At 37.8% G+C, this 27,001-nt stretch overlaps 1 protein-coding gene across 3 annotated transcripts in view; it reads right to left on the bottom strand.

Annotated features, from left to right (window-relative positions):
- Nucleotides 1–620: 620 nt before the first annotated feature.
- The window catches only part of CHRM2 (cholinergic receptor muscarinic 2), a 134,202-nt gene continuing 107,821 nt past the window's right edge, over nucleotides 621–27,001 (bottom strand). For all 3 annotated transcript variants that reach the window (XM_070423971.1, XM_070423968.1, XM_070423970.1), the window contains one exon: nucleotides 621–6,729. In XM_070423971.1, coding sequence (XP_070280072.1) covers nucleotides 5,282–6,682 — 1,401 coding nt within the window. In that variant the 5' untranslated portion in view covers nucleotides 6,683–6,729 and the 3' untranslated portion in view covers nucleotides 621–5,281. The remainder of the gene's footprint in view (nucleotides 6,730–27,001) is intronic.

Here is a 27,001-nt window from a genome sequence, read left to right as displayed (position 1 = left end):
GAACAAAACTGGAGTTCATTGAAAAAAATATTTCTCCCACTGCATGTGTTGTATCTAAAGATTAACATAAGTCTTTCAAATATTCAATGTTTATGATTTTTCTATTAAAATGCAAGCATTTCTTAGGATTGCACACCCAAAATCATAACAATATTTGCTAAGAACTCATGCTATTAACGGGCCAAGGAAAATGTTCTGGGGAATGTGGGTAGGAAGATAGGAAAACAAGTGCTGTGCAGAAAATGTAGAACACAGAGACAAACCTTCTCTTTTTCAATTTCTTGGAGAAACTTGCACCATAACATTACACTAAGAGTTATTGTATGGGATGTTGTATTGGAAAGAGCGGTTTATAAAATACAGTGCTTGCACAACTTTTACCTTGGTTTTCAGAATGCAAAACATTCTGAAGGTCATCCTTCCTTCCTGGGATGATTAGTTTTTATTTGACAAAAATCAGTTACTTTGGAGTTGAGCAAAGCTGTATGTCAATGAATTGGTTGCAATCTCATCAGGCAATCAGACATGAGATCAACACAGCTGTTGGGACCGTAACAGCCAGGAAGGTTCTAGTGAGAGGCCAGACAGAGAGGAGCAAAAAGCATTGTTGAAACACGGGGTGACACCAGCAAAGGTTTATTAATATATTCTTTCAAGAGATATTTAAAATCAATGCCATGCTTTCAAAGAGCATAAAACATTTTAGTCTTAATATGGGTAGGATTTTGGCTGTTCTTACACCTCTTCCTTCAAAAGCAAGTACTACTTTCTTTGAAAAGTGGGCATATAAAAGCTTATCTTGTGACTCTGAAGCAACATATACCATATTGCATACTAAGATTTTGTGGATAATATATTTATTTGCATACAGAAATATGTATTTCTATTATACATTTCATTGCTTTATTTATAGAATATGTATAGTAAGCATACAGCATATCCCAGGAAGATACATTAAATAAGCACACAGTTCATGCTGCAGCGTGCACCCTCTTAAGAGAAGCATATTGGAGAGGCATGGTATTGTATATACATGCTGAAAATACACTTTGCACAAGTCATCTGGCTTGGGGTGCTTCCCTAATCTATTTGCAACACCAGTGCTGTGGTTGTTGAAAGGGATAGTATCAAACTGGGGAAAAGGCAAGTATCAACTAAGTAGGAGAAAATAAAAGTAGATTGTATCTCTACAGGTATATTGTCATCAGTTTGAACTCCCATTTCCCCCAATATCAGATCTTCAGGATAAGAAAAGCAGTGAATGGACAAAGAGTAGGAGTATGTGGCATGTACTTTTCTTTTTCAGCTTCCACATCCACGCTGAAAAGCTAATCTCATGTGACTTATTATTATTATTATTTTAGATTGTACTTTTATTTTTAGAGCAGTTTTAGGTTCACAGCAAAATTGAGTGAAAGGTACAGAGAGTATTTATATACCCTCTGGTCCCCACACAAGCACAGCCTCCCCAGGGTGGTACATTTGTTATAATGGCTGAATCTACATTGGCACACAATTTTTTTTTCATTCAATGTCCATAGTTAACATTAGGGTTTCTTCTTGGTGTTGTACATTCTATGGGTTTGGACAAATGTAAAATGACTTACTAGATTTTATCTTAACACAGGATCTGCCATTAAATCAGTGATGAACTGATAAAAGAGCAATCATTTCTCTTTTTTTTCCCCAAGAAATGACCTGGCCTTTTCACATATTTTATCTTCTCTTCTTATAAGACCACTCTGTGATATTTACATTATTGCTACGAGAAGAAATTCTTGACAGATATTCACCTTTCCAGTGAAAACAAAGGAGATGAATCATACTGCTTCTGAAAGAGGCTCTTAATGTTTTTGAAAGGACAAATGTTAGCTCCAATAGAAACTGACTACATCAATGCAACCATTTTAATGGCCAACTACTGAAACCTCAATTGGCTGGATTCTGTGGCAACCTAATCAGGCACTAAGATGTTGGAAACAATGTGCTATGTGCCTGGTCTGGTGATTCTGATTTGTAGATGTGGCCTGTGTTCCCAATGTATAAACTACAAATACACCAGACTCAGTGGATGATAGTGTGTCTGAATCACGATTGGCGAGCATTACCTTTTTCAAACAGGTGAGCAATTTGCATTGATATTCTAATAGTGATACAGGATTATTTTCCCACTTATACAAAGCAAGTTCTAGAATCCCTTGAAACAGACCAGGGTTTCTCAACTTCTGCACTATTGACATTTTTTTTTTTTTAAATATATTCCACTGATTTTTGACAGAGAGGAAGGGAGAGAGACAGAGAGTTAGAAACATCGATGAGAGAGAAACATCGATCAGCTGCCTCCTGCACATCTCCCACTGGGGATGTGCCCGCAACCCAGGTACATGCCCTTGACCGGAATCGAACCCGGGACCCCCCAGTCCGCAGGCCGACGCTCCATCCACTGAGCCAAACCGGCCTCGGCTGCACTATTGACATTTTGAGCCACATAATTTTTATTTGGGGCAAGTGGATGGGGCTATCCTGTGTAAGCTGTTTAGCGGCATCCCTGGCCTCTATCCACTAGATGCCAATAGCCCTTCTCCAAGTTGTGACAACCAAAAATGTCTCCTTACATTATTAAATGTCCCCTGTGAGAGGGGCAAAGTTGGCTTGATCCTCAGTTGAAAGCCACTGAAATAGAAAAATCCAGCAGTAGTTAATGCAAACCTTTGAATACAGTCTCTATATCTGTCTAAGCATCTACCATTTTCAGTATTCTTTCCATTTTTTTTTTTTTATTCCGGTCAACAAAACTTCCAAGATGTTTCAGTCTATCTTCAATTCCTTTCTTTAATCCTTGATGCTCTCTCTTTCAATAACAGGTGGCGAAGACCCAAAATAAAAGGAACAAAGGGAAGGGTGCGATGACAGTGGCAAGTAACAGGCAATTTGACTTAAAGTGAGTAGGATTGTTGCATACAAGAGACCAGAATCTGGAATCCTCAATCCTTGGATCCAAAGAGTTCATTCCACTAAAGCTGAATCTACATTGTAATAGTGCAAGTTAGTAAGTGAAACATTCAGCCAGTCAATTGTTTTGTTTACAGGGAACCAAACACTCTATTGGCTTGATGCTCCTTCCACACAATTTATTCCTGGATTTGACGAAATAAAATACAAATAAATATTAATTTAAAATGTAAATGTTTACAATGACATCATTGTAGTGTGAAGGAATCTGAACTGATGCTGTGTATTTATACATGGAAGATTTTTTTTTGGGGGGGGGGCGAGGGGGAATGACTGAAGTTATTCAACTAGGAAGTTATTTTTATAAAGTTAAATTAAAACATTGTTGGCAATTTGCTTCTTCCTGGCTGTTCTTTTTGTTGTTGTTGTTTGTGTTGTGCTTTTGGTTAACTCTCAAAATTGTTGAGATGCCATCAATGAGGCAAGTCACACAAAATAACTAAATTGCTAATGTCGAATACTGATTAAGTCATCATGCAGCTCACATAGATATATAACTGGTCAAGATGAAGACCATAAACCTAAAAGGCAGAATATGAAATTTGAAAAAAGTTTTATAACTTTTCTTTCTATTGATTGCGTCATCTTTAGAAAATCTAATTGGAAGACTACAGTGAATATAGTAAAACAAAGGAGGAATGAAAATAACTAGTTAAATCATGAATAATATAATCATATATTTATTTGGGGTACCAAATAAAAAGTATCTACATAGAGAAGATTATTTAAAGCCACTGTTTGGGTATTACTTCCTGACTTGACTTTCTGATGATCTAGTATTAGAGACATGTGAGAATGATCAGGTACAGCCACTACATTCTTCTTTCAGATTCTGCTGAGCTCACCTGGCCTCTGTTTAAGTTATTTACTACATGTCTGTCACAAGGATTACTATACTTCTATTGATGGAATTTTGAAGTTAAAAATTTTTAGGGAGAATTGACAGTTGAGGAATGAGGAATATATGGTTTCAGTAAATGTTTTTTAATTGCTTATTTTTTTCTCTCCATTGGATCATAGGGTGGTTATAAACAGCCTCATGAGCTGAATATTGGCTTTCAGAAAGCATTGAGGGGAAGGTCTTAATTTCTTGGGATTGACCCAGAGGTCATTGGTGCCACGGGAGTATATTAATTCTATTCAGAATTCAAAATGAAAAAGGCAGCATGTTCTTCCTGCTGACAAAGGCCAGAAGTTCACGTTTTACATGTTAGCATTTCACATGCGGGTCAGGCAGATTCAGGTTGAAACAGAATGCCCTTTCAAACGCCCATTTTCTTATCTGAAAATTTGCCTGGCCTCAGTAAACTTTCTCCAACTTTAATGACAACTATTTAATTTGATGAAACCTCAATTAAAAAAAAATAACTTTGGCTTCTCAAACATGTTTTGTATTAGGGAGACTATTCTATTAAAATAAGAGGCTAGTTTGGGAGAAAACCAAGATTGGTGAAACCATTTCCCATAAAGATTCATAACTGAACTATATCCTTATAGGCTGTTATACCACCAAAAAATGCAAAGGACACAGTGATCAGGGGTGAAATGCCCCTTTTTCATGGCTGTCTCTGGTTTAGTGCAAGTCCTCTGTAATATGCCCTCACACAGGGTAGAACAGTACAAAAACAAATGCCAGAACGAGAAAAATAATGATGTGGTCTCATTGGGCTTTTTGTTTGTTTGTTTTCTTTTGATGTGAGGAAAAGCAAAGGTTAAAAATAAGCATTTATAATATTGCAACCCTCCAGGTAAAACCATAAGAAAAGAAGAGTAATATATGCTTAGCACTCTGAGGTTGTTTCTACACTCTTTTTGGTTTTATTTCTTTACTTCTCTATGGCATAATGTCTATTTCTTTATGTTTAAGTCTCCATGTTAGCTTGTAACTATAGCCTTTCATTGACTTATATAAATACATGGGAACAACAACAAAAAAGGAGCAAGGTTATTATTCTTCTTGTGCAGAAACTGATAAAGTTGCAGATTCAGAAGCCCTTCTTCAAGAGACAGAAAGTGTAGAGCATTCTTAAATCCACATGTTCAACGTGTGGCTTTCATGGTCTCATTGCTCTTCCATTGGCAGGGCTTATGAGGTGAGAGTTTCCCAAGCTGGAGCAGAGGCACAAAAGAGTGTCACTTTTGAGCTCCTTAACTGCACATCCATAATAAGACTCTAAAGTGCAATGGCAGAGATTTTAAAACTAGCTCTTTTACCCCTCTTCTTCTTCCCAAGTTCCCCGTGACCACCTTCCTTTGTCCCAAAGATGTTTTACCTCGTTGCGCCTATGTTCTTGTAATGACACATGAGAAGGTGTTTAAAGGTCTTCTTGAAGGTGGCATTGCAAAGGGCATAGCAGGCAGGGTTGATAGTGCTGTTGATGTAGCAAAGCCAGTAACCAATTGTCCACACTGTGTTGGGGATGCAGGGTGCACAGAAGGTGTTGATAAGCACCATGACGTTGTAAGGGGCCCAAGTGATGATGAAAGCCAACAGAATAGCCAAGATTGTCCTGGTCACTTTCTTTTCCCGGGAAGGAGGGGGCTTCTTTTTTGCAGGCTGCTTAGTCATCTTCACGATCTTGCGAGCGACCGTGTTTTGTTTTTCATCTCCATTCTGACCTGAAGAACCAACCAGCTCCACGGTGGTATTAGTCGGGGCACACGAGTCACCCTTTTGGGTCTTGGTGACGATTTTGATACATGTTTGCTTAGAGTTCTCATCTTTGGAATAGCCCAGGGAAGTAGAAACTGTGTTTTCATCCTGGGTGATTTCATCATCTCTCATGTTAGAGGCGACAGCACTGACGGAGGTGGAATCGTTGGAGCTTTCTTTCTCCTCCCCCTGGACACAGTTTTCAGTCACAGCATCTCTGGGGGCTTTGCCATTCTGCATTTTGTTGTGTTCCAGGCCGTCGTCACTGCCGGGCATGTTGTTGTTGTTTGGCTTCACTATCCGTCCTTGGATCAGACTTGGAGACACTGGGTCTTGGTTGGCTGCAGGCTCCTTCTTGTCCTTCTTAATCCTGCTTTTACTGGCTCGGGATATGTGCCAGTATAACACGGTCATGATGATCACTGGCAAGTAGAAGGCTGCAATGGCAGTACCGAAGGTGACAGCAGCGTTGGAAAAAAACTGGATGTAGCATTCCCCATCCTTCACAGTTCTCACCCCCACAATGAACTGCCAGAAGAGAATCGCTGGAGCCCAGAGGATGAAGGACAGGACCCAGGCAGCTGCAATCATCATACCTGCCATTTTCGTGGTCCGCTTGACAGGGTAGGTGAGCGGTTTTGTGACACAGAAGTACCTGTCAAAGCTGATAATGAGCAGATTCATCACGGAGGCGTTGCTGACCACATAGTCCAGGGCTAGCCAAAGGTCACACACCACAGGTCCCAAAGGCCAGTAGCCAATCACAGTGTAGAGGGTATACAAGTTCATGGAGAAAACACCGATGATGAGGTCAGCACAGGCCAAGCTGAACAAAAAGTAATTGTTGACGGTCTGGAGGTGGCGGTTGACTTTAATGGAGACCATGACCAGTATGTTCCCAATAATGGTCACCAAGCTGAGGGATCCAGCCACAAGGACAATAAACACCACTTCAAATGTCTTATAAGGACTGGTCAGAGCCAGGCCATTGTTAGAGGAGTTTGTTGAGTTATTCATTTTGTGTTCTCTAATCAGTAGCCAAGTAGCCAAATAAACATCTAAACCTGTAAGGAAATAGAATAAAATTAACAAATATAATATAAACATTGCTTTAAAATATATCAGATTTCTTCTTTTTGAACCACATTTACACAAATCCTTCTTTTTTTCTACCTGTCTATTGTACCTACCTGCCCCAATTAAAAGGATGATTCAAAAGATACTTTCAGGCTGGCAATGTATTTAAAGTCTGATAATGTTTTCAATGTGATCATATCTAGATAAGAATATGTCTGTCATCTATCTATCTATCTATCTATCTATCTATCTATCTACCTCTATCATCAATCAAGTAAACTGAGCATAATGTTCATGAACTGAACTAAATAAACCAAAATTTATAGAAAACTTTACAAAGCATCAAGAAGTTCCTGATATGGACAAAATTATGGAAGAAAGCATAAAACTTATAATATTGAGTTTGACTTTTATAGTCAATAACTCCTTTACACCTGGTAGCTCTACAACTTTTTTATAAGACTAATAATGATAATAAAGATAATATAATAACACTTTATTAACCAATACACTTCACCCAAGAAGTATTATTTCCTTGACTTCTGTTTTACACTTGCAGTCAGTATCAGATATTAGCACTTCTAATATTCCACATATTGCAAAGGAAGTTATTTATTAAAATACTAGAGGCCCGATGCATGAAATTCATGCAAGAGTAGGCCTTCCTTCCCCCTGCTGCCGGCACCAGCTTCCCTCTGGCACCGGGACCCAGTTTCGTCCGGGAGGATGTCCAGTGTAATTAGCATATTATGCTTTTATTATTATAGATATATTGATACGATTGTATCAATTTTTTGAATGTTTTATTTTTCAAATTACTCTCAATACTATGTTTCTATTTTGTTCTAGCTATTTCAAATGTATTTCTTCTAATTCCATAGTGAGCAAATCATTACATTCTTTCCTTATACATTTCTCTAGTAAATGGCATGAAGATTGCCTCAAATTGCTTGACATGGTGTTGAAATGAACATTTTCACAACATGTCATGGACTTGCATATCAATTTTCCTATTGGTCGTGTCCGGGAGTGAGAGCACTTGATCAGGTCAGGGTATAAGCTTTCTTCTGAGGACCCCTATATTGTTCTCCTGGAGGGTGGCTGCAGATCCTACCCTGATCAGGTCAATCCTGTTTCTCAATAACCTTCAAACAATTGTTATGCATCTTCCTAATGTTGCCAACCTGAGAAAGGTAAAGTATAGCTTTTGGGTTTAATTTGTATTTTTCTGATTATGAGAGAGGCAGGTTCCTTTTGAGGCATGTGGAATTATTACTCTGGTAGATCATAGTAAATGTTAACATACTTAGTTGTTATCAGAGCCTCTAAATTTTTGGTTGTAATATTTACTTGTTTCTGTTAGCGCTATCTGTAAAAATGGAAAACATTTCACTTAGAAGCAAGCACAGTGTTAGAAGGATGGCATTCCTTTCCCCGCATGTGATACACAAGCTATGTGAAGACTGTTCTAGAAAAAAAAGTTTCCTTTTGTCAACCTCTTGCCACCTCTGCTATTTACATTTCTATAAAAGTTTTACTTCTGGTGTGGCATCATAGGGCCTTATTAAAACAATAATAGGTACATCATTTATGAAATAACATAGTCACCACAGACTAAATAATGAAGATGACCTTCAGAAGACTCAACATCTTGCTAAGGCAAGTATATAATAATCGGTTTGGAATTTTATGATGTTAGTTTATGACTAAGTCCCAAAAGTACTATAGAAACTTATGAGAAAAAAAATCCCCTGCCTTTAGCTTTCACTACTTGAATTCTTATATTTATTCTTGCAAAGTTGTGGGTGCTAATATCTTCTTAATGACTAGCTGTGTGAGTCTGATCATGTCACTTAACTTCCATGGACTTTAATTTTATTTCTTTATCAAACAGGGTTAATAATAATGATTTTTCTTCTAGAGGTAAGGACCAAAGTGAGATAATGTCTCTGAACCATAATCTGTAAATGTTAAGCATTAAATAAATGTTCTTAATATTCATAGTTGTTAAATGTTTGTAGGTTTATTACCTTTTTTAGCAGCTAAGAAAAAATTGTGTGTGTGTGCTTATGAAATAGATTCAGTGTGAGGTGTAGTGATAGAGGCAATACTAAATTATCATTATCAATGACATTAAATTATCAATAATTTTGAATTGTAAATGACAATAATATTGATAATAGTGAATATATACGGAACATGATTACTCTTCACAGAAACTCCTGAGGTGATTTGTATTATTATTATATTCTTTTATTTTACAAGCATTATATTAAAAATAAAACAATTTAGTTATCTGAGATTCAAACCCCCTGTGCCTAACCCCAGATGCTGCTATAAATATTTATTGCTTGTCTGAGGGACAGTCTTACCCAGCAGCAAATGTGTGCTCCAAGTATTCACCCCTCTGACTTGCCATGACTAAGCCCTCTGCCCCAACTTTAAGTTGGATCTTTGGTTTAGGTAACACAGGATCTTTGTGTCTAGGCTAAAATTGTGACTTTGAGCAGCAAATATTCACAATAAGATACAGGGTTAGTAAGTAGTGTTCTGCACATTAAAATATATGACATTTAATATAAACATTTTCCTAAAAGCAATCATCATAAAAATATGTCATCTTGTGAATTGATATGTAACCTCTAACAAAAATATTCATATCAACCACATAAACATTCTAAACATTCACAGTAACATTTTTATGAAGTTACAGAGAGAATCCTAATTAAAATGATTTAAAAAATTGGATATGTATTTAGATACACAGTGGAAATTAAATTAAAAAATATAAAATTTATCCACACTCTGCCCAAGTCATGCAGGATGCCGGATACATGATGATCACTTCATAGATGTACCCACAATGTAATACGCTAATAAAAATTTATCAATACATGAATAACTTAAGTGATAGAATTTTTTGCACTTTAATATATTGAATTCTCACAACAACCCTGAAAAGTATTTTTTTCAGTTTTAGAGATGACAATAATCCAATAGCTGGCAAGCACCTGGTAGTACCTGATTCTTAGGGCCACGATTCTTCCACTACACCAGACCATGACACAAAACCTGATTCACTGTTTTTAAAGTTTTTTGAAGAATAAGAAAAATCGGGACAAAAGGAATTCATGATTGATAACAATTGGAATCCGGAGAGAGAAGATATGTAATTGTATAACAAAATTTCCGAACAAGAAATTAGGAGGAATTCCAATGAGGTTGAATTTGTGATTACATATGTTTATTTAACTTTTGTTTTTAAGATATAATTTTGGTGTGTATGTACTTTGTATAGTATTCTGATTTCTGCTGCTACTCGAATACATTACCAAAAATGGCAGGGTGTTCTGGGTGTTCTCTGCCTATTCCTTTCAGACACTGATCTCTAAGAAGCAGCCTACTTGTTGAGCAGACACTAGGGATAAAAATGATCAGCCCCACCAGTGGTGCCTGAAATTCTAACTGATAGAATAAATAAGGGCAATAATAGCTTTTGAAACTGTGTATTTAAGGGCTAAAAAGCACACTCTGTCCTGAGATAATTAAAAGTTTACTTCAACAATATTATGCCTAGATATCTAGCTTTCAATACAAAATACAACTACTAGAGAAACCATGAAAAAGAGGTGATAAAGTAAAAGAGCAGACTGCCACTGGAAGTGAGACTATACCTACTGAGGAACTAGGTGTGATGGTCTAGGAGTCTCACCCATCATCTCTCCTCTGCCCGGAGAGTGAGATGTGGTAATTTTGCATGGCATTATTGCCAGTTAGGCAGCAAATGAAGTTTATTTTCAATTTTATATAATGAAAGAGATAACCACTGACGTATATAGCCTATATTCTGTTTTAGATCTCATAAAGATTCAATTAATTCCACTAATTTATAAACAGCTTTGGTGCTGGTATTTATTAAGCTTTGAGATTATTCTTACATCAGTGATCAGTCACTCCTGCCATCAATGATGTTGGAGAGAAAAAGAAAGAAAAGAGAGTTGGGGAGAAACATTTTAAGGAAGTCTTGGGGAGCCAAGTCCCCTTCTCTGAAGGAAGGTTTCATCACACAGTTTTGATACTGATGCAATAGAGCAGGGGTCCTCAACCTTTTTAAACAGGGGGCCAGTTCACTGTCCCTCAGACCGTTGGAGGGCCGGACTATAGTTTAAAAAAAAAAACTATGAACAAATTCCTATGCACACTGCACATATCTTATTTTGAAGTAAAAAAACAAAACGGGAACAAATACAATATTTGTATTTGCATGTGGCCCGCGGGCCGTAGTTTGAGGACCCCTGCAATAGAGGGTAAAACAGTTTGTTTATATTATGACTAGAGGCCAAGTGCATGAAATTCATGCACAGAGGTGGGGTGGGGGGTCCCTCAGCCCAGGCTGCACCCTCTCCAATTCGGGACCCTGCAGGGGATGTCCGACTGCCGGTTTAGGCCTGATCCCTCTCACAATCCGGTACTGCTGGCTCCTAACTGCTCACCTGCCTGCTTGCCTGATCACCCCTAACTTCCTCCCCTGCCAGCCTGATCACCCTTAACCGCCTCTGCTTGCTGTCCTGATCACCCCTAACAGCCCCCCCCGCCAGCCTCATCACCCCTCACTACCCCCCCTGCCAGCATGAACACCCCTAACTGCCCCCCTGCCAGCCTCGTCACCCCTCATTGCCCCCCCTGCCGGCCTGGTCGCCCCCAACTGCCCCCCCCCCCAGCTGGCCTAGTCACCCCAACTGCCCCACCATGCCGACCTAGTCACCCCACGCAGCCTGCTGTCCAGTCGTTACTGTGACAGCATCCTGGACAATTTGCATATTCCTCTATTATTAGTATAGATGACTCATATGAGTGACTTTCAATTTTACTTAAAAATAAGAGTTCTGTCCTGGGGCTCATGACACCTTGCAACTCTGATAGCTGACATTAGTGATATTTTGACAACATCAGGCAGAAATGAAGTAAATGTACACTTTTAAAAAATCAGGTTTTCCTTTGAGCTAAGCAACACATTATGAGCTACTATACATATCGAGAGCTTTTGCATGAGCTCCTGAATCTCACTCAAAGAGCAGTTGTGTGGGTGGGCTTGGTGGCCACAGGGAGCAGTAGAGATATTGCTAGATAATCCGAGGTTTTTCTGTTACTTTCTTCATTCTAAGACATCCTTACGATCTTTATATGCCTTCAAGGGCTGAGGAGGATGGAAGCAAAGGAGGAATGGATGACCACATAAAATAGAGCACATTCTTGTCCACAAGGAGCTTATACTCTAGGGGAGACCCATGTTGCTGAGGAAATTCCCAGGTACCCAAAACAACTCTGCACCAATATAATGACAAGTGCCAAGGATAAGAGTCCATGGAACAAGTCTGGTCAAATTGGAGTGAAGTAAATATAGAAGGCTTCTTAAATATATGGATCTTCTCTCTTTTCTTTTTCTCCTTCCTCTCAACATTCGCTTGTGTGTGACATATTTGTGTGTCTATATATATAGTTTTAAAACTCTGTTTTCCAGGTTTGGTACTATAGTTTGTTCTCAGGAGAGTCCCATAGACTGATGGTAAGCATCTACTCTAGTGCATGGAGACTGAAAACCTGTAGGTTCAGAAACACAGAATGAGACTTAGCCATTGACTCACCTCCACTGAGTTTTTAATTATATCTAAAAAAGATGTGGTGAAAGTATTCTGGAAGCAATGGGCAGTTTTTCTCATTTAGGAAATTGCAACACAATTGCAGGCTTTACCAGATATGCACTATGTAAAGTATTTGAGCAAAGAAAGCCACAATAAAAACCCATCACATTTATCAAGCTGTATATGTAAGGCTTATGCACTTTACTGTACGTAAGTTGCACTTTTTGTTAAAAAAGGAAAAATGTAAAAATAAATGATAAATAAGAGTGAAAGTCACTGAAGCAGCAATTTGCTCCCCATGTTAGTACCAACACAAGAGAACTCGTGAATTTTTTCAGTGTGAAAATCTTAATGAATTCCCAAGCCCTTATTATTATGTAAACATATTCACAATATTGGCTGCCTGTCAAACTTAAGACTATTCTTCATGACACTCGACAAACTTCCACTCCACGTTTGCCAAACTATCTCTTTCCTTTTTCAAAACACATCCTAAACACTACTTACTCTAGAAAAAGAAGGAAAGAGACCTAAAAATGATTTAACTAGTAGCCGTGTCCTTGTGTCCTTGTCTGTGGCCCATTTTGGTTACTTTTGCACACAATACATCTCCTGCCCCAAAAGAAAAGAGGTCTGGACAACTATAAACAAAGCACCGTCTGAAAGAAACCATTCCTTTGATGTTTAAAAATGAAATTCATTTGAGTAAGCATTACAGGACCCTTCCTTTTCAGTATCAGGGATCTGACAGATCTCCCATACTGATGGTGCACATATCTAGTCAATGATGCTGACTAACTAGGGCGCTCTGGCCAAACGGAGCTGAAGTAGAGCAAGCCCTCTGTCTAAAGGTTGTTACATCCTCACAAGGAAGAGGCATGAAAAGGAAATGGAAGCCATCCTCGGAGAGATGCTGAAACTTATATGTGATTTGGCAGCTGTATTTGAGTCAATGTCTGTGTCTTTCTTACCGTCTTGAGAAGTTGGAAATTTGTATAGTCGGCTTTTTAAATTTTGTTTTGTTTCTTCCTCAAGTCGGCAGGCTGCTGGTTTAATAACTCTAAATTAGTTAATTCATTGCTTTGAATTAAACATGTGAATCAAATTATCAAATTTGCAGAGGGATTGAGGCTTGTTATGACTTTGATAAAAAAAATTCTAGAATAAAAGCCATTGTTCTAGGGGAGCTGAGCAATTCTAAACAATGCATCCCTTTAGGGATCCTTTTCAATGGTGCAGGTGCCTTCCATTGGACGCTGAGACAGAGCACAAGGCCATGTGGAACTTTTTTGAGTAGTAGATCCAGGACAGTTTTGAAAAGAGGAATGAAAATCATTTTAGGCCCAAAGATAAGCTAAAAAGACTAAGTTAATATTTTTTCCTCTGAAGAATAGACTGGAGTAGTTCAGAATATATAGGATCAGAAGTTGTGAAACGATTAGGAGGTGCACAGAGAAGTGAAATTCCTTCTTCTGAGTATAAAGAAAATACACATTTAGATAACACATCTATAACAGTTAAGTGAAGAAAAGAAAACTTAGTTGTATTTAAGAATCTATATTTATTTTAAGCATGTCTTTACTTAAAGTTGCATGGCTTATGGAGAGAAAGGAAAAATAAATCAATGCATGTGTTGCTCTTCATAAAAATACACATATGAAAAGTAAAGGTAAGTGAATTGTGTTTGAAGACATAATATTCCCAGTTATCACTCCTTAAAACTAATGCACCCATAAATATAAGCGTAACAGACACCATCGTTCTTCTGGTAATGATTCCTAGAATGTAGGAATAGAGTACCAAGAAAGGAATTCACCTCCATAAGGCTAAATCGTGGGTCTTTTGACTTTTCAATGACAGAAATGACACAGGCCTCATATACTTATGATTCATACCAGATTCAATGAGGATATAAAAATAAAATAGTAATGAAGTGTGGAGAGTAATAAGCAGCAACTATTTTTATTGTTTCCAATCGAAAGACAAAATGATTGTTTCCTCAGTGTCTGATTGCAGCCTATTTCTAGAACTGAGCAAAATGACCATAGCGTTAGCCCACTAAAACTTGAAAAACGAGAGCCTGGAGAAGATTAAAGTCTTTACCAAATGATCTAATGGCAATTGAGATGATGGAACATAAAAAGCTGCATCAACTCAGCAAAGATTTTTGTATCTAAAGCACTAATTTAGAGTTAAAATAAAGCAAGTTGGTTGGAGAGAATGATGAACTTTATGTGGTAAATCTGGAAAGTCAGTTCTCTTACCTGCTGGAAATATAATGACTTTCTTGGTGGTAAGTCACAGGGAAATCACAATGTAATTTAATATATATAATATATGCCATCAAATGCCACCCTAACCTCTTTTTCTCCACTTCCCTCCCTTTTCCTATTCCAACACCATTAGTTCAAACCTATTTAAATACCCTACCTCCTCCTCACCTTCAGTCTCTCCAAACATTTTGAAAAATCAGACCTCTTATTCAGACTGAACTAGAATTACAACGCTTGGTCTCGATCTTTCCTCATGAGGGAGGTCTCACATTGACTGAGCCCAGTATGAAAGCGAAGACAAAAGTAGCACTTCTCTTCTTGACTTACATCATGTGAATATCCCCAATACAGTTTATATTCTCCGCCATGTCATCTAGTACAAAGTAGCTAAACTTTGAGCAGTTCACATTATAGATATATTTAAATATAATGTATTTACTTAAATAATGCATGATAAGGGAAGATATTCAAACAGATAGACTGTGAATGGATTAAGACTTGAGCACAAATCTGTTAGGCAGGATGTTTTTTTCCTTCAAACACAATGTATCATCAGCACAGCAGTTTTAGTTTATAGTATCTACTGGGACAAAAATATATGTAGCTAGTTCTCTAAGAGAACTCCTTAAGGTAGGATTCTATAAATAATTAATCTCCAAAACAATGAAAAATGAAAAGAAATAGGAAACTAAGCAAATGTGCCCTGGATTCCTTCAACTAACCATTAGTGTGTGCAATATGTGCCAAGCCTGTTGGCTCAGGAAGAAGGAATGATAACACACTGAAGAAGAGAATAAAGAATGGCTCGGCTCTTATGAAGCTAATAGTCTAAGGAAAATTTCTCATGAAATGTCATTTCTCCTTGAGGGGGAGAGCAGTAAAGGTCCAGCAGGCTTGATATTTTCTCTAAGACATATTAGCATGACTGGCCTCCTTCTTCCATAAGGATGATCTAGCTCTACTTTCTGTAACCTTTATACACAGACTAGAGGCCCGGTGCATGGATTCGTGCACCAGTAGGGTCCCTCAGCCTGGCCTGTGCCCTTTCGAAATCTGGGATCCCTCGGGGAATGTCAGACTGCTGGTTTCGGCCTGATTCCCACCCTCCCCCCACCCCCTTCCCTCTGAGATTCATCAGTCTGTTCCATGTTCCCATGCCTGTATGTTAAGCATCTGCCCCCTGGTGGTCAGTGCACGTCATAGCTACTGGTCGAATGGGCGAACAGTTGAAAGGTCACTTAGCCATTTTTATGTATAGATAATGTGGATGGGTCTCTGGATGTAATCGATAAAGCTTTGGAGTTAAACTTGAGACTCAAACCTATCTCTGCTAGCTACTGGTCGTGTGAACTTAAATTTTTTTGACCCACTTTCTACGTCTAAAAAATTGAGGAGAATAAAATTTATCATTTGGATTTTTAAAAAAAATATGCAATACACAAGGCTCCTAGCAGATGCTCATTAAGTAGTCATTATTATTAACTTCATTATCATTTTAAAAATGGTTTTAACCAACAAATAGCACATAAAAAAGAAAAAAAAGAAAAACAGGGAATGAACTATGCATTCTGTATTCCTCCCAAGAAAATAAGGAAGAAATTTGAAGCAATTTTTATTTTGTTTGGGTCTATTCTATGTCACTTATTATTTGCTTCCATTCATCTTTAGGATTTGGAAAATCCCATGATCATTCTATGATATTCTGACTCTTAAGCTGAGATGGTAAGAAACGTCAATCTATACTTAAAAAAAACTTCAATCTAAAAATTAGTAACTAATGTTCTTCTTAACCAAAGGTCAGAAGGTTATAGACAAGTAATCTTCCCCATTAAAAATTCTTACTGTACATCCAAGAAAGATTACTTAGCAAATCTATACTTACATGTTAGCTGAAACTTATTATTAACAGATACAAAAACAGCAAAATTCCATTCCATGTCAAACTGTGAATGCTTAGAGCAGTGTGGCCATATAGTCTATGAATATGCATACAATTAATGTGATTTACTTTTACCAAATCACTTTAAGTGAAGTATTCAAAGAAACAACTATTTTTAAAATTTCATCTTAACAGTTTGCTCACTGAAAGTAAATATCTTATAACAACAACAAAAAAATATAGAGTATTCATCATGCCAAACTGATTGCTTGAGTGAGTTATTTTAGGCTTTTTCTTGCTTAACCATGCTTACTTCTCTTGAATTCTCCAATCTCTTTATGAAAATCCTTATCTTCTCCATATTTATTCACTGCTTCCTTCACCCATCCTATTTTCAGTGAGTGTAGCATGTAAGAAATAACATAGGTTGTTTAAGGAACCACCACACAAGGCCAATTTCTCAATCTCTAATGTCATGTACGCTTTTCCCATGACTGGCCAGAAGAAACTTAACTTTATGATATGATTATTACAAAATATTTACCTGGAAATACTATTCCATGGACAGCAGGCATAGCCTCATCATCTGAGAATCCTGGGGTCATGACCTGGCTGAAGCCGACCTCCAACAGCACCTACTGTATTTGGGGATCAGATGGCCCAGCACAGCCTGCTGAGCAGGCCCTCTCCATTGTGCTATGAGCCAGTTCTCATCCTAAGCCTGGATATGAGGTCTATTCATCTCTCCATCACTCTTCACTCTGGATTATGGGTAGCTATCGGGATGTGAACACTTAGCCAAAGTGTTCCAAGACAGACTCATTTGTAGGCCGCCTCAGAGTCTCTGTTCTTGATAAAACATCCTCAGCTCTGTGTCTGCACTCAGGAATGTAACTTGCGAGCTGCCTGCTTCTGGCTCTTCCCTTGTTTGGTTGCTTTCAAAGCCTACTATAAAGCTGGATGGTGACAGCTTCCCTCGCTTTGCTCCATGTTGTCGTTTTCTTTTTGGTAGTGTTATTAACATAACAAATGACAAATGACGTTATGCACAAAGTAGTAAGTCACAATGGTGCAGCCCTAAGGAGAAAATAGCCAGACTCCAGAAATACCAAAATCAGGCATAGTGGGGGCAGGGATGTTGAAGTGGGGTGGGGAGGTTTTTCATTATGCTTTGCACAATGCCCTACATCCTCAAATTTCCAAACTGTGATTTAGAAATAAAGATTGGGAGCCACTTGAATCAAGTTTCATTTCTGTTTAGCTATAAATCCAAGTTTTATAACCAAGTTTTTAACACCCAACCTATAGCTAGCTCCTTTATCCTTAGTATGACCTGCACATTCCTTCTCACACAAAACAAACTTTTAAATGGCTAAAACACTCTGGATTTACAGAAGCCAAAAAGTGTTTTCACACATTGAGGTTAAATGAATCAGAAGCTTATTAATTACTTTCAATAAAATAGAAATTTTCTAATGTAAAAGCCAGTAAATAAGAAATCATGAAATGAGTTTTGTACATGCTCAGGGATGGGATGGATAGACAGACAGTCTCTTATTTTGTAATTTGAGGGTAAAACGAAGTAGGAAAAGAAAGATAATTTGAAGGAAAAGCAGATTATGGAAAGCCTTTAAAATATGTAACTAAATTTCTTTTTTTAAAAAAAATAAAAACTGCTTAAGTTGAAGAGGAGAAAACATGATCAGTGACCTAAACATTTAAGAGCAATAAATAGCATTGGTGAGGCATGTGCTTGAGGAAGCAGAAAAAAAATGATATCCAAAGAACGCGAGGGTACAAATGGCCACAGAGTTAATCTTGCAAACGGAAGGAAAGGAGTTAAGGATGAGAGAAGATTCAATTCATTTTGGAGAGTTCAAGGAACAGGGTGTTTAGGAAACCTCCTAAAGGCTATCTATTGAGTCTGAGGAAGGCAGGGTTTGGCAAAGAACTCCAGGAATAATGGAGATTAAGAACTCTATGTCAGGGAAGACCACTTAAAATCAGAAAGTGTAATAACTATCAACAACTTCACCTGAGCGGGTATCGAGTCATCTCATAGACCAGAATCTTTAACTGGATTTCGATTTCAAATCAACCATCCTGAATCATGGTCTCTCTCTGGATTTAGTCCAGGCTTGACCCAATCTTCCAACCATGAGTTGTTTTAAGTATCTTCCCTTTGACAACCCCAAACCCCAGTGTGGGTTCATAAACCCACTCCAAATGTTTAGTAAGTTTCTAAATTCTCCAAGAGTAAGCTTTCCCATCATGGTAAAAACACCTGCTCAGCAGATCCATTTCAAGAATTAAATGAAATAATATTCACAAAGGGATTTAAACCAATACTCCCAGTTCATAAGTAAAAGCATAACATTATCTCTGGCTAGGGTGAAAGCAGGAGTGGAAAGGGAATTACTTTTACAGTTTGTAAAATTGTTGAAGGTACAATAGCTCTGTTTGAACTGTTGTTTGACTATGTTCTGTTATTTAGAAAGTACATTCTTGAATTTCTTAAGCTCACAGCAATCACATAGATTTTCTCTACTTATTCCATACAACAACAAATCACGAAGTCAAAACCTTACATTCAAGTAAACACCACTTTTTACTCTGTACAAGTTTATGACACATTTGGTAATAATTGTTTCCTGTTCACTAACATTAGTCAGAAATGAATCCCCAGTTGCTAGACAGTGGCAGTGTACATATTGGGAAGGGGGCATGTGCTATGTATTATGTGTTCTGTTTACAAATCCTGTTACACAGAACGAATAGCATTGGACTATCGATACCCAAAGCAAACATGTGCCATGTATGACTTCTGATTAACTACTAATACATTTTTGAAGGATGAGAAATAGTAAATGGCCTTATGAATGATGACTCAAATGCTCTGCATTTCTAGGTTATATGATGAAAAACAAATAAATGGGAAAAGGGAGGATTGTGAACCTAAAATAATGTTCATGGGACAATTTAATGACTAAATTAAACAAACCTACCAAGTGAAATAAGCCTCAGCCCCCAAATTATCAATTTATCTAAGTGAGGGGTTCACTCTCATATTAGGGTGACACTGAGTGAGCTGGGCAGCTGAACGCATCACACAGACCACCTACTTTCATAGCCTTTAGCTGCCAGTGGCTGGTCCTATTGTTTTTTCCTCCCGAGTCACTGTGTGTGTGTGTTTTCTTTTTTAATGTAGGAACTTAGGGGTGCTCTCTGGGAGAGCTTTTTATTTTGAATTTGTTTCATGCCCCAAACAACATGTTTAATTATCCAAGATGGTATCTTCCTTGGGATTTCGTCTGAACAGCAGACACATCCCCACTGCACCCACTCCATTTCCCAAGCAGACCTGTGTGTATTGAAACCACCGTGAAGTCCTGCAAAGACAGGGTCTCTGAGGCTAACTTATCTGCATCCTCATCCAGGAGAGGGTTTGGCCCCCCTGAGTTCGATCACTGTCCTCCAGCAGTGCGACTCGAACGACTCTTTCAACTCTAAACGTGGCTAGGATTCTAATTTCATTTCTCTTAGGATCCATAGAACGCTGATTGGGAGGTTGAGATGGCTTCACTGACTTCTGCCTTACGTCAGTGTTTTCCCAACTGCTCCATCTCTTTTGAGAGTATACTATCTGGGCTTTGTGTCAGTTGGCTTTCTGTGTCACTATCACCGTGCCGCCCACCCCCAATGTCCTGGTCTGGCTCAGCTTCCCTCTGAGACCCTTCATCCATGCAAGCTTGACAATTAGATTCAAATTGCTATCTGCATCTCCATTTCAATCGCAATCTTGAAAACACACAGGCATGAACTAATTCCCTCAATCTAGCTCGTATTTACCTACCTGCTCATTAAGAAGTGGCTTTAGCGTTAAAGCAAGAGCTCATATATTAGAGAAGGAAAACAATTTACTTGCAAGTTCATTTGGGCATTTTCTCCAATGTCAGAGCAAGTGTCTGTCCTTGGGATATAAGGGTGTTTTCTCGCCAGCCCTGGTCTCTCTGGCTGTCTGATTCCTCAATTAACTGAAACTTCTGTGCTGGTGATTTCATCCTGGACTTATTTAGTGGACAGGCTAGAAATAGCCATCCGGTGGCTTACATGCTGGCTGTAGAACATCACTTTAATTGCTGCCTGAGTATTCCTGCAAGAAAGGCTCTCTGGAGAGGGTGTGCTGGAGATGTATAACAATTTGCAAAGGGTAAGGAGGGGTATTTTGATGCTTTCCATTGGAGGCCCGGAATTTAAAATAAAATTACAAAAGCAGACACATATAAATCAGATCTTGTATTAGGCTCTGTGTTATAGAGCAGAATTCAGTGCCTGGGATTTCTGCCTAAAGTCTCAGTTAAACATGGTGTGTTTTTCTTTTTTTACTTAAAAACCTCATGAGATTTATTTATGATATAGTTTGCTCTGCTTACAAAGTTTCCTCTGCCTGTGGACATCAGAAAAGTAAAATGTATTGTGAATTTTCTTTCTGATTTTCAAAATTAGAACATTATGAAAAGTAAACCTACCCTCCAAGAAAAGATTTTGGAGAATCATTCCTACCTGACCAACAAGAACTACTGTCCTCTTTATTTGGCCATTCAACAGATAATTTTCTTTTAGTTGCCTTCAGGGGATAAAGTAATGAACAATATTGACTTGTTCCCTGTTGTCAAAACCCTTACAATATAGTTGGAGATACCTGTGAACTTTTATTGGCACTGAAATTTTGTTGCACATCTTCCTACATACATATGTGAGCACGCAATAAATACATTCACCTATATATGCATGCAAACTTTAAAGGTTTTAGATCAGATGGTAGACACCATTGTCTCCCTGGGGCCAGACAGAGGATGGAACAGGTAAGAGAAGCAGGTTGGGGGTAAGTGAACATGTGGGCAAGCTGCATGGCTGGTAGGCCTTGGACAGGTGCTACTTCACTATGCAGCTCCAACTGAGGTGGGAATGTGGACACAGAGTTGTCAGATATGCAGAAGTGTAAAGATACACTGGAAATCTGGTTTTTGTGTGTATTCTCTCAATTTTTAAATGTTGGCTCGACATCATAAAATACTGAAAAGTGAGCAAAACACATCTGTGTATGGACAGATTTGGCCTGTAGACTCCCACTTTTATGACCTTTGGCATTGACTGTCTTAAAACATTTTCAAATAAAGATAAATATGGACATTTTTCTATGACATTAGATAATCTTCTAATGCATCATTTTAACAGGTACTTTAGATTTAGTTTTGTGGCCATACTATAATTTAATTAAACAATCCTGATTTGTGACACAGGTCACTTCCAATTTTTCACTCTAACAAACAATGGTGCAATGAACGTCCTTTTATATTTGAAACTAAATTTTATATGGACTATATTTTAGGATGATGTTTGAATAAATTTAATATTTATTTTTTCAAAATAGTATAAAAAACAATTTACACTTTCTCCCAAAATTTGAAAATCTAATTCTATCATCTACTAAATATTTCCATAAACACAGGTCTATTTGGGGGGGGTTTCCATTCTATTTTCTGGTTTTATGTTTTATCCTTGTACCAGTAATATTATTTCCCTATTATAATTTTAAAATATTTTCAGAGCCTCTAATTATGCATTTCCCCATTTACTAGTATATTGTTTTCAATTATCTTTAATATATTTTCATCGTATTTTAATATAAACATCAGACTTTTGTGAGTCCCTTTATTCGTATGGAATTTTTATTAAACTGTTATAAATTAACGGGAAAAAATAAACAACTGCTTAGTAGTAAGTCTTCCCCTACAGAAATGTTTTCTACTCACTCAAGTTTTTCCTTTTGTCCCTCTTTGATGCCTTGTAGTTTTCTTCATATATATCTAACATGAAATTTTTATAGACCTGTGTTTATGTGTATATATTTCTATATAGTTTGCTAAGATTGACCTGACTTATTTTTAGTTGCCCAGGGAATATAATCTGTCACTGTATTTATAATTGTGTTGTATACATATATCCATACTTCATATGGACTAAAGAGGATATGTTAATAAAATGAAACTATTAATCTGAATTTGGCCACCTCTACATAATGTATATAGGATGTATTCATATATGAAAGCTATTATTTATCATCTGGCCACTTTCCATGTACAAATCATTGATATTTTAGGTAAATATTATGCTTATTAATTTACTCTAAATTATGCTCTGAATTTGTCCTGTGTAGAACTGAGAGTTTTCCAAAATAATAAAAACAGCGTATAAATCTGCGAAGTGCCCCTTCCCAATTAAAAGAATTATTTTTACTTTATAAATTAGCTGAGCTAATACAGGACCTGGTCCCACTCATAAGTTGGTTTTACCACATAATTTAAGATACTTATAAATAAAAAAACATCATATCCAAAAATATTTAATATATTTCTTTAATCACATAAACTTGTAAAATAACCTAATAATTATGGCAAATATTTGAATAAAGCTAAATGTGTGTCTTTATAGAGAGACAATAAAGCTAAATGTGTGTCTTTGTTGGAAAGGAGCAAAGGCACTTTGGTGAATATTCTATAACCAAATAAGTAAGTACCTTTATATTGAATAAGGAATTGATGTGGCTTATCTAGTGTGGCCCAGCAAGGTTGAAATAGTATTTTTAAGTCAAACATATAGTATTAATTAGATTAAAATGCAAAAACAACTTGAATATAACTTTGATACATAAAATAACCACTAAAGGTCAGTAAGCACAGACACAAAATACATTACTGACTCTTCTGAATCACCACTGATGTTTGAGCTCTGACACTTTTGACTATAAAAATGGCAGGTTTATTTTTGTTTTGGAATGTCCCCACCTTCTCCCCAAGGCCTGTCACTCTGTGATGGGGAGGTCAGGGAAGGGGGTGGTGCCCGCAGCAGGTACACTCAGGGAGACAGAGAGCATTTGGAATAGCGAGGTCCTGATTTCACCTTTCATTATTGAGTATCCTGCATTGACATGGCATCTCAACAGCCACATGGAAGCAACCTTCAAACAAAACAGTGGAAACGTGGTCACACTGTTTTTTAGCACTGAGTACATGTGCTGATTGAGTGATTTTTAAAAAAGAATAGTTTATTGCGTTTTAGGGAGAGAGAAGAAGGGAGAAGAGAGAAACATGGATGTGAGAGAATGACGTCTATCGATCACGGATTGAGCCTGCAACCCGGGCATGTGCCCTGACTGGGAATCAAACTGGTGACCTTTTGGTGCATGGGACGATGCCCATCCACTGAATCACACTGGCCAGGGTGTGACTGAATGAATTTTCCACTTTTCAATTGGTGGTTGTGACGACTATGCAGACTGATTTTGTGAGTGCTTTTTTTCTTTTGGAAAAAGAAATCGGGTATGGAAAGCATCTGGATCTGCATTTTCCCCCATCATACTTATTGCTCTCTGATTTGGGTTGTATTTTCTTGATCACTGAAATTTGAAATAAGAATTCTATGGCTGACGTATCTGAAAACATTTCTTTATTGATGAAATAGGATCAAAACCATGCCCACCCCATTCCCATGTTCTTCTTAGAGTGGGTTTATTTAGGTGACAGACAGAAAGCTACTGAGCTAGCGTTGGCTGCGTTCCCATGGATGGTCATCCCAAGCATTTCTCCAGGTGCCTGCCAAGGACTGTGGTTACATCTTCAAGGGAGTCTGTGCACATCCATGGGCTTACATTACACTCTCTCTTCAAGGAGCTAGTGCTGAGAAGAGCTGACATTCTAAAAAATGTATACAAAGAATAGGCCGGGTGTCATAGGTGGTGCTATTGTTATCCCTCCTTTCAGAGATAAGAAAACTAAGGCACATAAAGGTTAAGTAAGTTTCCCAGTGCCAGCTAGTGGTGCTCAAATTGGAAGCCAAGGGACTCTAATAGCAAAGCTCTTGCTCCTGATTATGTAAATGTCTCACTTGTAGGAGCATGGTATGCCTTTATCTCCTCTCTCCTGTGTGCGTGCTCTCTCAGTCTGTTTCTCTGTCTATCTCCCTATCTGTCTGTCTCTCTCTCTGACTCTGTCTCTCAATACAAGCTCATCAATATCTCTCATAACTGTGATGGTTAATTTTATTTATCAACTGGATTAGGCAACAGTACCTGGTTACTTATTCAAATACAAATGTAGATGTTGCTAAGATGCTATTTCGTAGATGTGATTAACAGCTATGATAAGTTGAATTTAAGTAAAGGAGATTTGTCTCAAAAATGCATGTGGGCCTCACTCTATTAGTTGAAGCTATAGGAGCAAAACCTGAGGTTTCCTGAAGAAGAAATTCAAAACTCCTGCATTAACTTCTGCCTGAGTTTCTAACCTGCTGCCCTGCTCTACAGACTTCAGACTGGCTAATGCCCACAACTGCAGGAGCCAATTCTTTAAACTTAATCTCTTTAGATCAGTGGTTTTCAACCTTGGCTGTACATTAGAATCACCTGGGAATCTTTTTAAAATCCTGATTTCTGGGCCTCATCCTCTGGAAATTCTGTTTCTTTGTTACTAATGTTGTGGCCCCACCCCATAACAAATAAACAGAATTTCCGGAGGATGAGGCCCAGAAATCAGGATTTTAAAAAGATTCCCAGGTGATTCTAATGTGCAGCCAAAGTTGAGAACCACTACTTTAGATAGATGATGGATAGATAGATGATGATAGATAGGTGGTGATAGATAGATAGATAGATAGATAGGCATCCAGTCAATCTTTATTAATTGTGGTATGTTCTATTAAGTCCAGACAAACACTAAATTAGTGAATACTGAACCACTGCTCCTAGTTGACATACAATGTCTGGTTCCTGCAAGCCTATTTTGTCCACTAACCAATATAGAACTTTATTTTATGTATGTGTGTTTCTGTTTAAAGATATCTCATTTAACATATATTATTGATTCGTTAACATTGAACTCACAGCCAGCATCCCTATAGCTCAGGCCTGAATGAATAATGCTTACCTCACACACATATTTTCTCCATAGGGCACATCACAGCTTTCTTGTGCTTAGGAACACCAGACAGCACTAGGCTTGGGGACCATTTTAAACACCAAAAAAAAAAACCTCCAATAAAAAGCACCAAATGTGAAAAACATGGCATTAAATGGACCACAAAAAGGACACAAGAAGGCAGAGCATCACCTTGTTTAACCTGGGAACATATATGTCAGGTGACTCACATTGTCAATGCTCCAAGCATATCTGGAAATGACCATGAAGGCACAAGTATTCATTTGGGAGTTCCCAACACATTTTAGCAAGTAGATGAATTCACACAAAAAACACACAATATCAATTATGTGTACATAGCCATATATCCTCTTAGTTCTATTTCTCTGGAGAATCCTAATTAATACAGTGACCATAAATCAACACGACTTCAAATAAAGTGACATTTTTTTAGTTATGAATAAGCAAATCCAGACAGAAAATGAAATTAAAAGCTTGTGAATGATGTCAATGGCATCATTGAAAATTGACTGTGCGCGCAATTCTATCAGGTTGACATGGTGGAGGAAGAGTTCGCATCAGAGAATAAGAAAACCAAGCAAAGACTGTTAATCTGTGTAAATATCTTTGAAAAAATATACCCCCTTCTTGACCTCTAGAAAGATAACCCACGCCTGGCAACGTCCTTAAATGAAATAATTATGGTACTCATCTCAACAATTTGTTGTAAAAATGAAATAGGATCATGACAACGTGGTAGGGAGCAGTCTCAAATTTAGAGGTAAAATATTGCAGTGCATATACGTTCTGTGGTGTTGGAAATGCAAAATAGAGTCTGGGAAAGGTGGAAGTAGGTGACTGAAAGTCAGAAAGAAGTTAAGTTATGGAATACTTATGTGTCTTTTTTAGGAAACTCAGACTTTATGCTATAATGGAAGGAGATCCAATAAATTTTCTAAAAAAGAAAGTATATGGATAAATTTGTATTTGAAGTAGGTCTTTGAAACTGTTGTGCAGGAGTGTGGCTTTGAACGGACTGGAGTAGGAGCAGAGAGACCAGAACATCGATCACAATGATCCACAGCAAATAACAGACCTGGGGCAGAAATGATAGGGATGGAAAAGAGCTGCTGGATTTTAAAATGTGAGATTGAATGTGGGGGGATGAAGGGGCAGGAGTCAAAGATAACATACACATTTCTATTTTCAGTGTGAACGCTAAATGCAGACACACCTGAGCTCCTCACTAAAGGCCAATGAGACCACGGTAGATATCGCTGATGCACATTTTTCGCTGAGAGCTTGCAGGACAAGACAGATTTTACTCTTACCAAGTACACTGCTTCTCAATTAGGCATCCAGTTTTGTATAAGTTTGTTTTTATCAGGTATTACACTGAGATAGAAAGAGCCCGTAGGTCTTGATGACCTAAGTTTGAATTCCACTTCCCCCATTCATCATTGTGTGACCTTGAATAAGTAACTAGTTTA

The sequence above is a fragment of the Myotis yumanensis genome, unplaced genomic scaffold (assembly GCF_028538775.1).
Source record: "Myotis yumanensis isolate MYYU_CA2020_CCGP unplaced genomic scaffold, mMyoYum1.0.hap1 SCAF_9, whole genome shotgun sequence".
Classification (NCBI taxonomy): Eukaryota; Metazoa; Chordata; class Mammalia; order Chiroptera; family Vespertilionidae; genus Myotis; species Myotis yumanensis.
The sequence above is the reverse complement of the archived record's forward strand: the minus strand, read 5'-3'. Positions and strand labels throughout refer to the sequence as shown.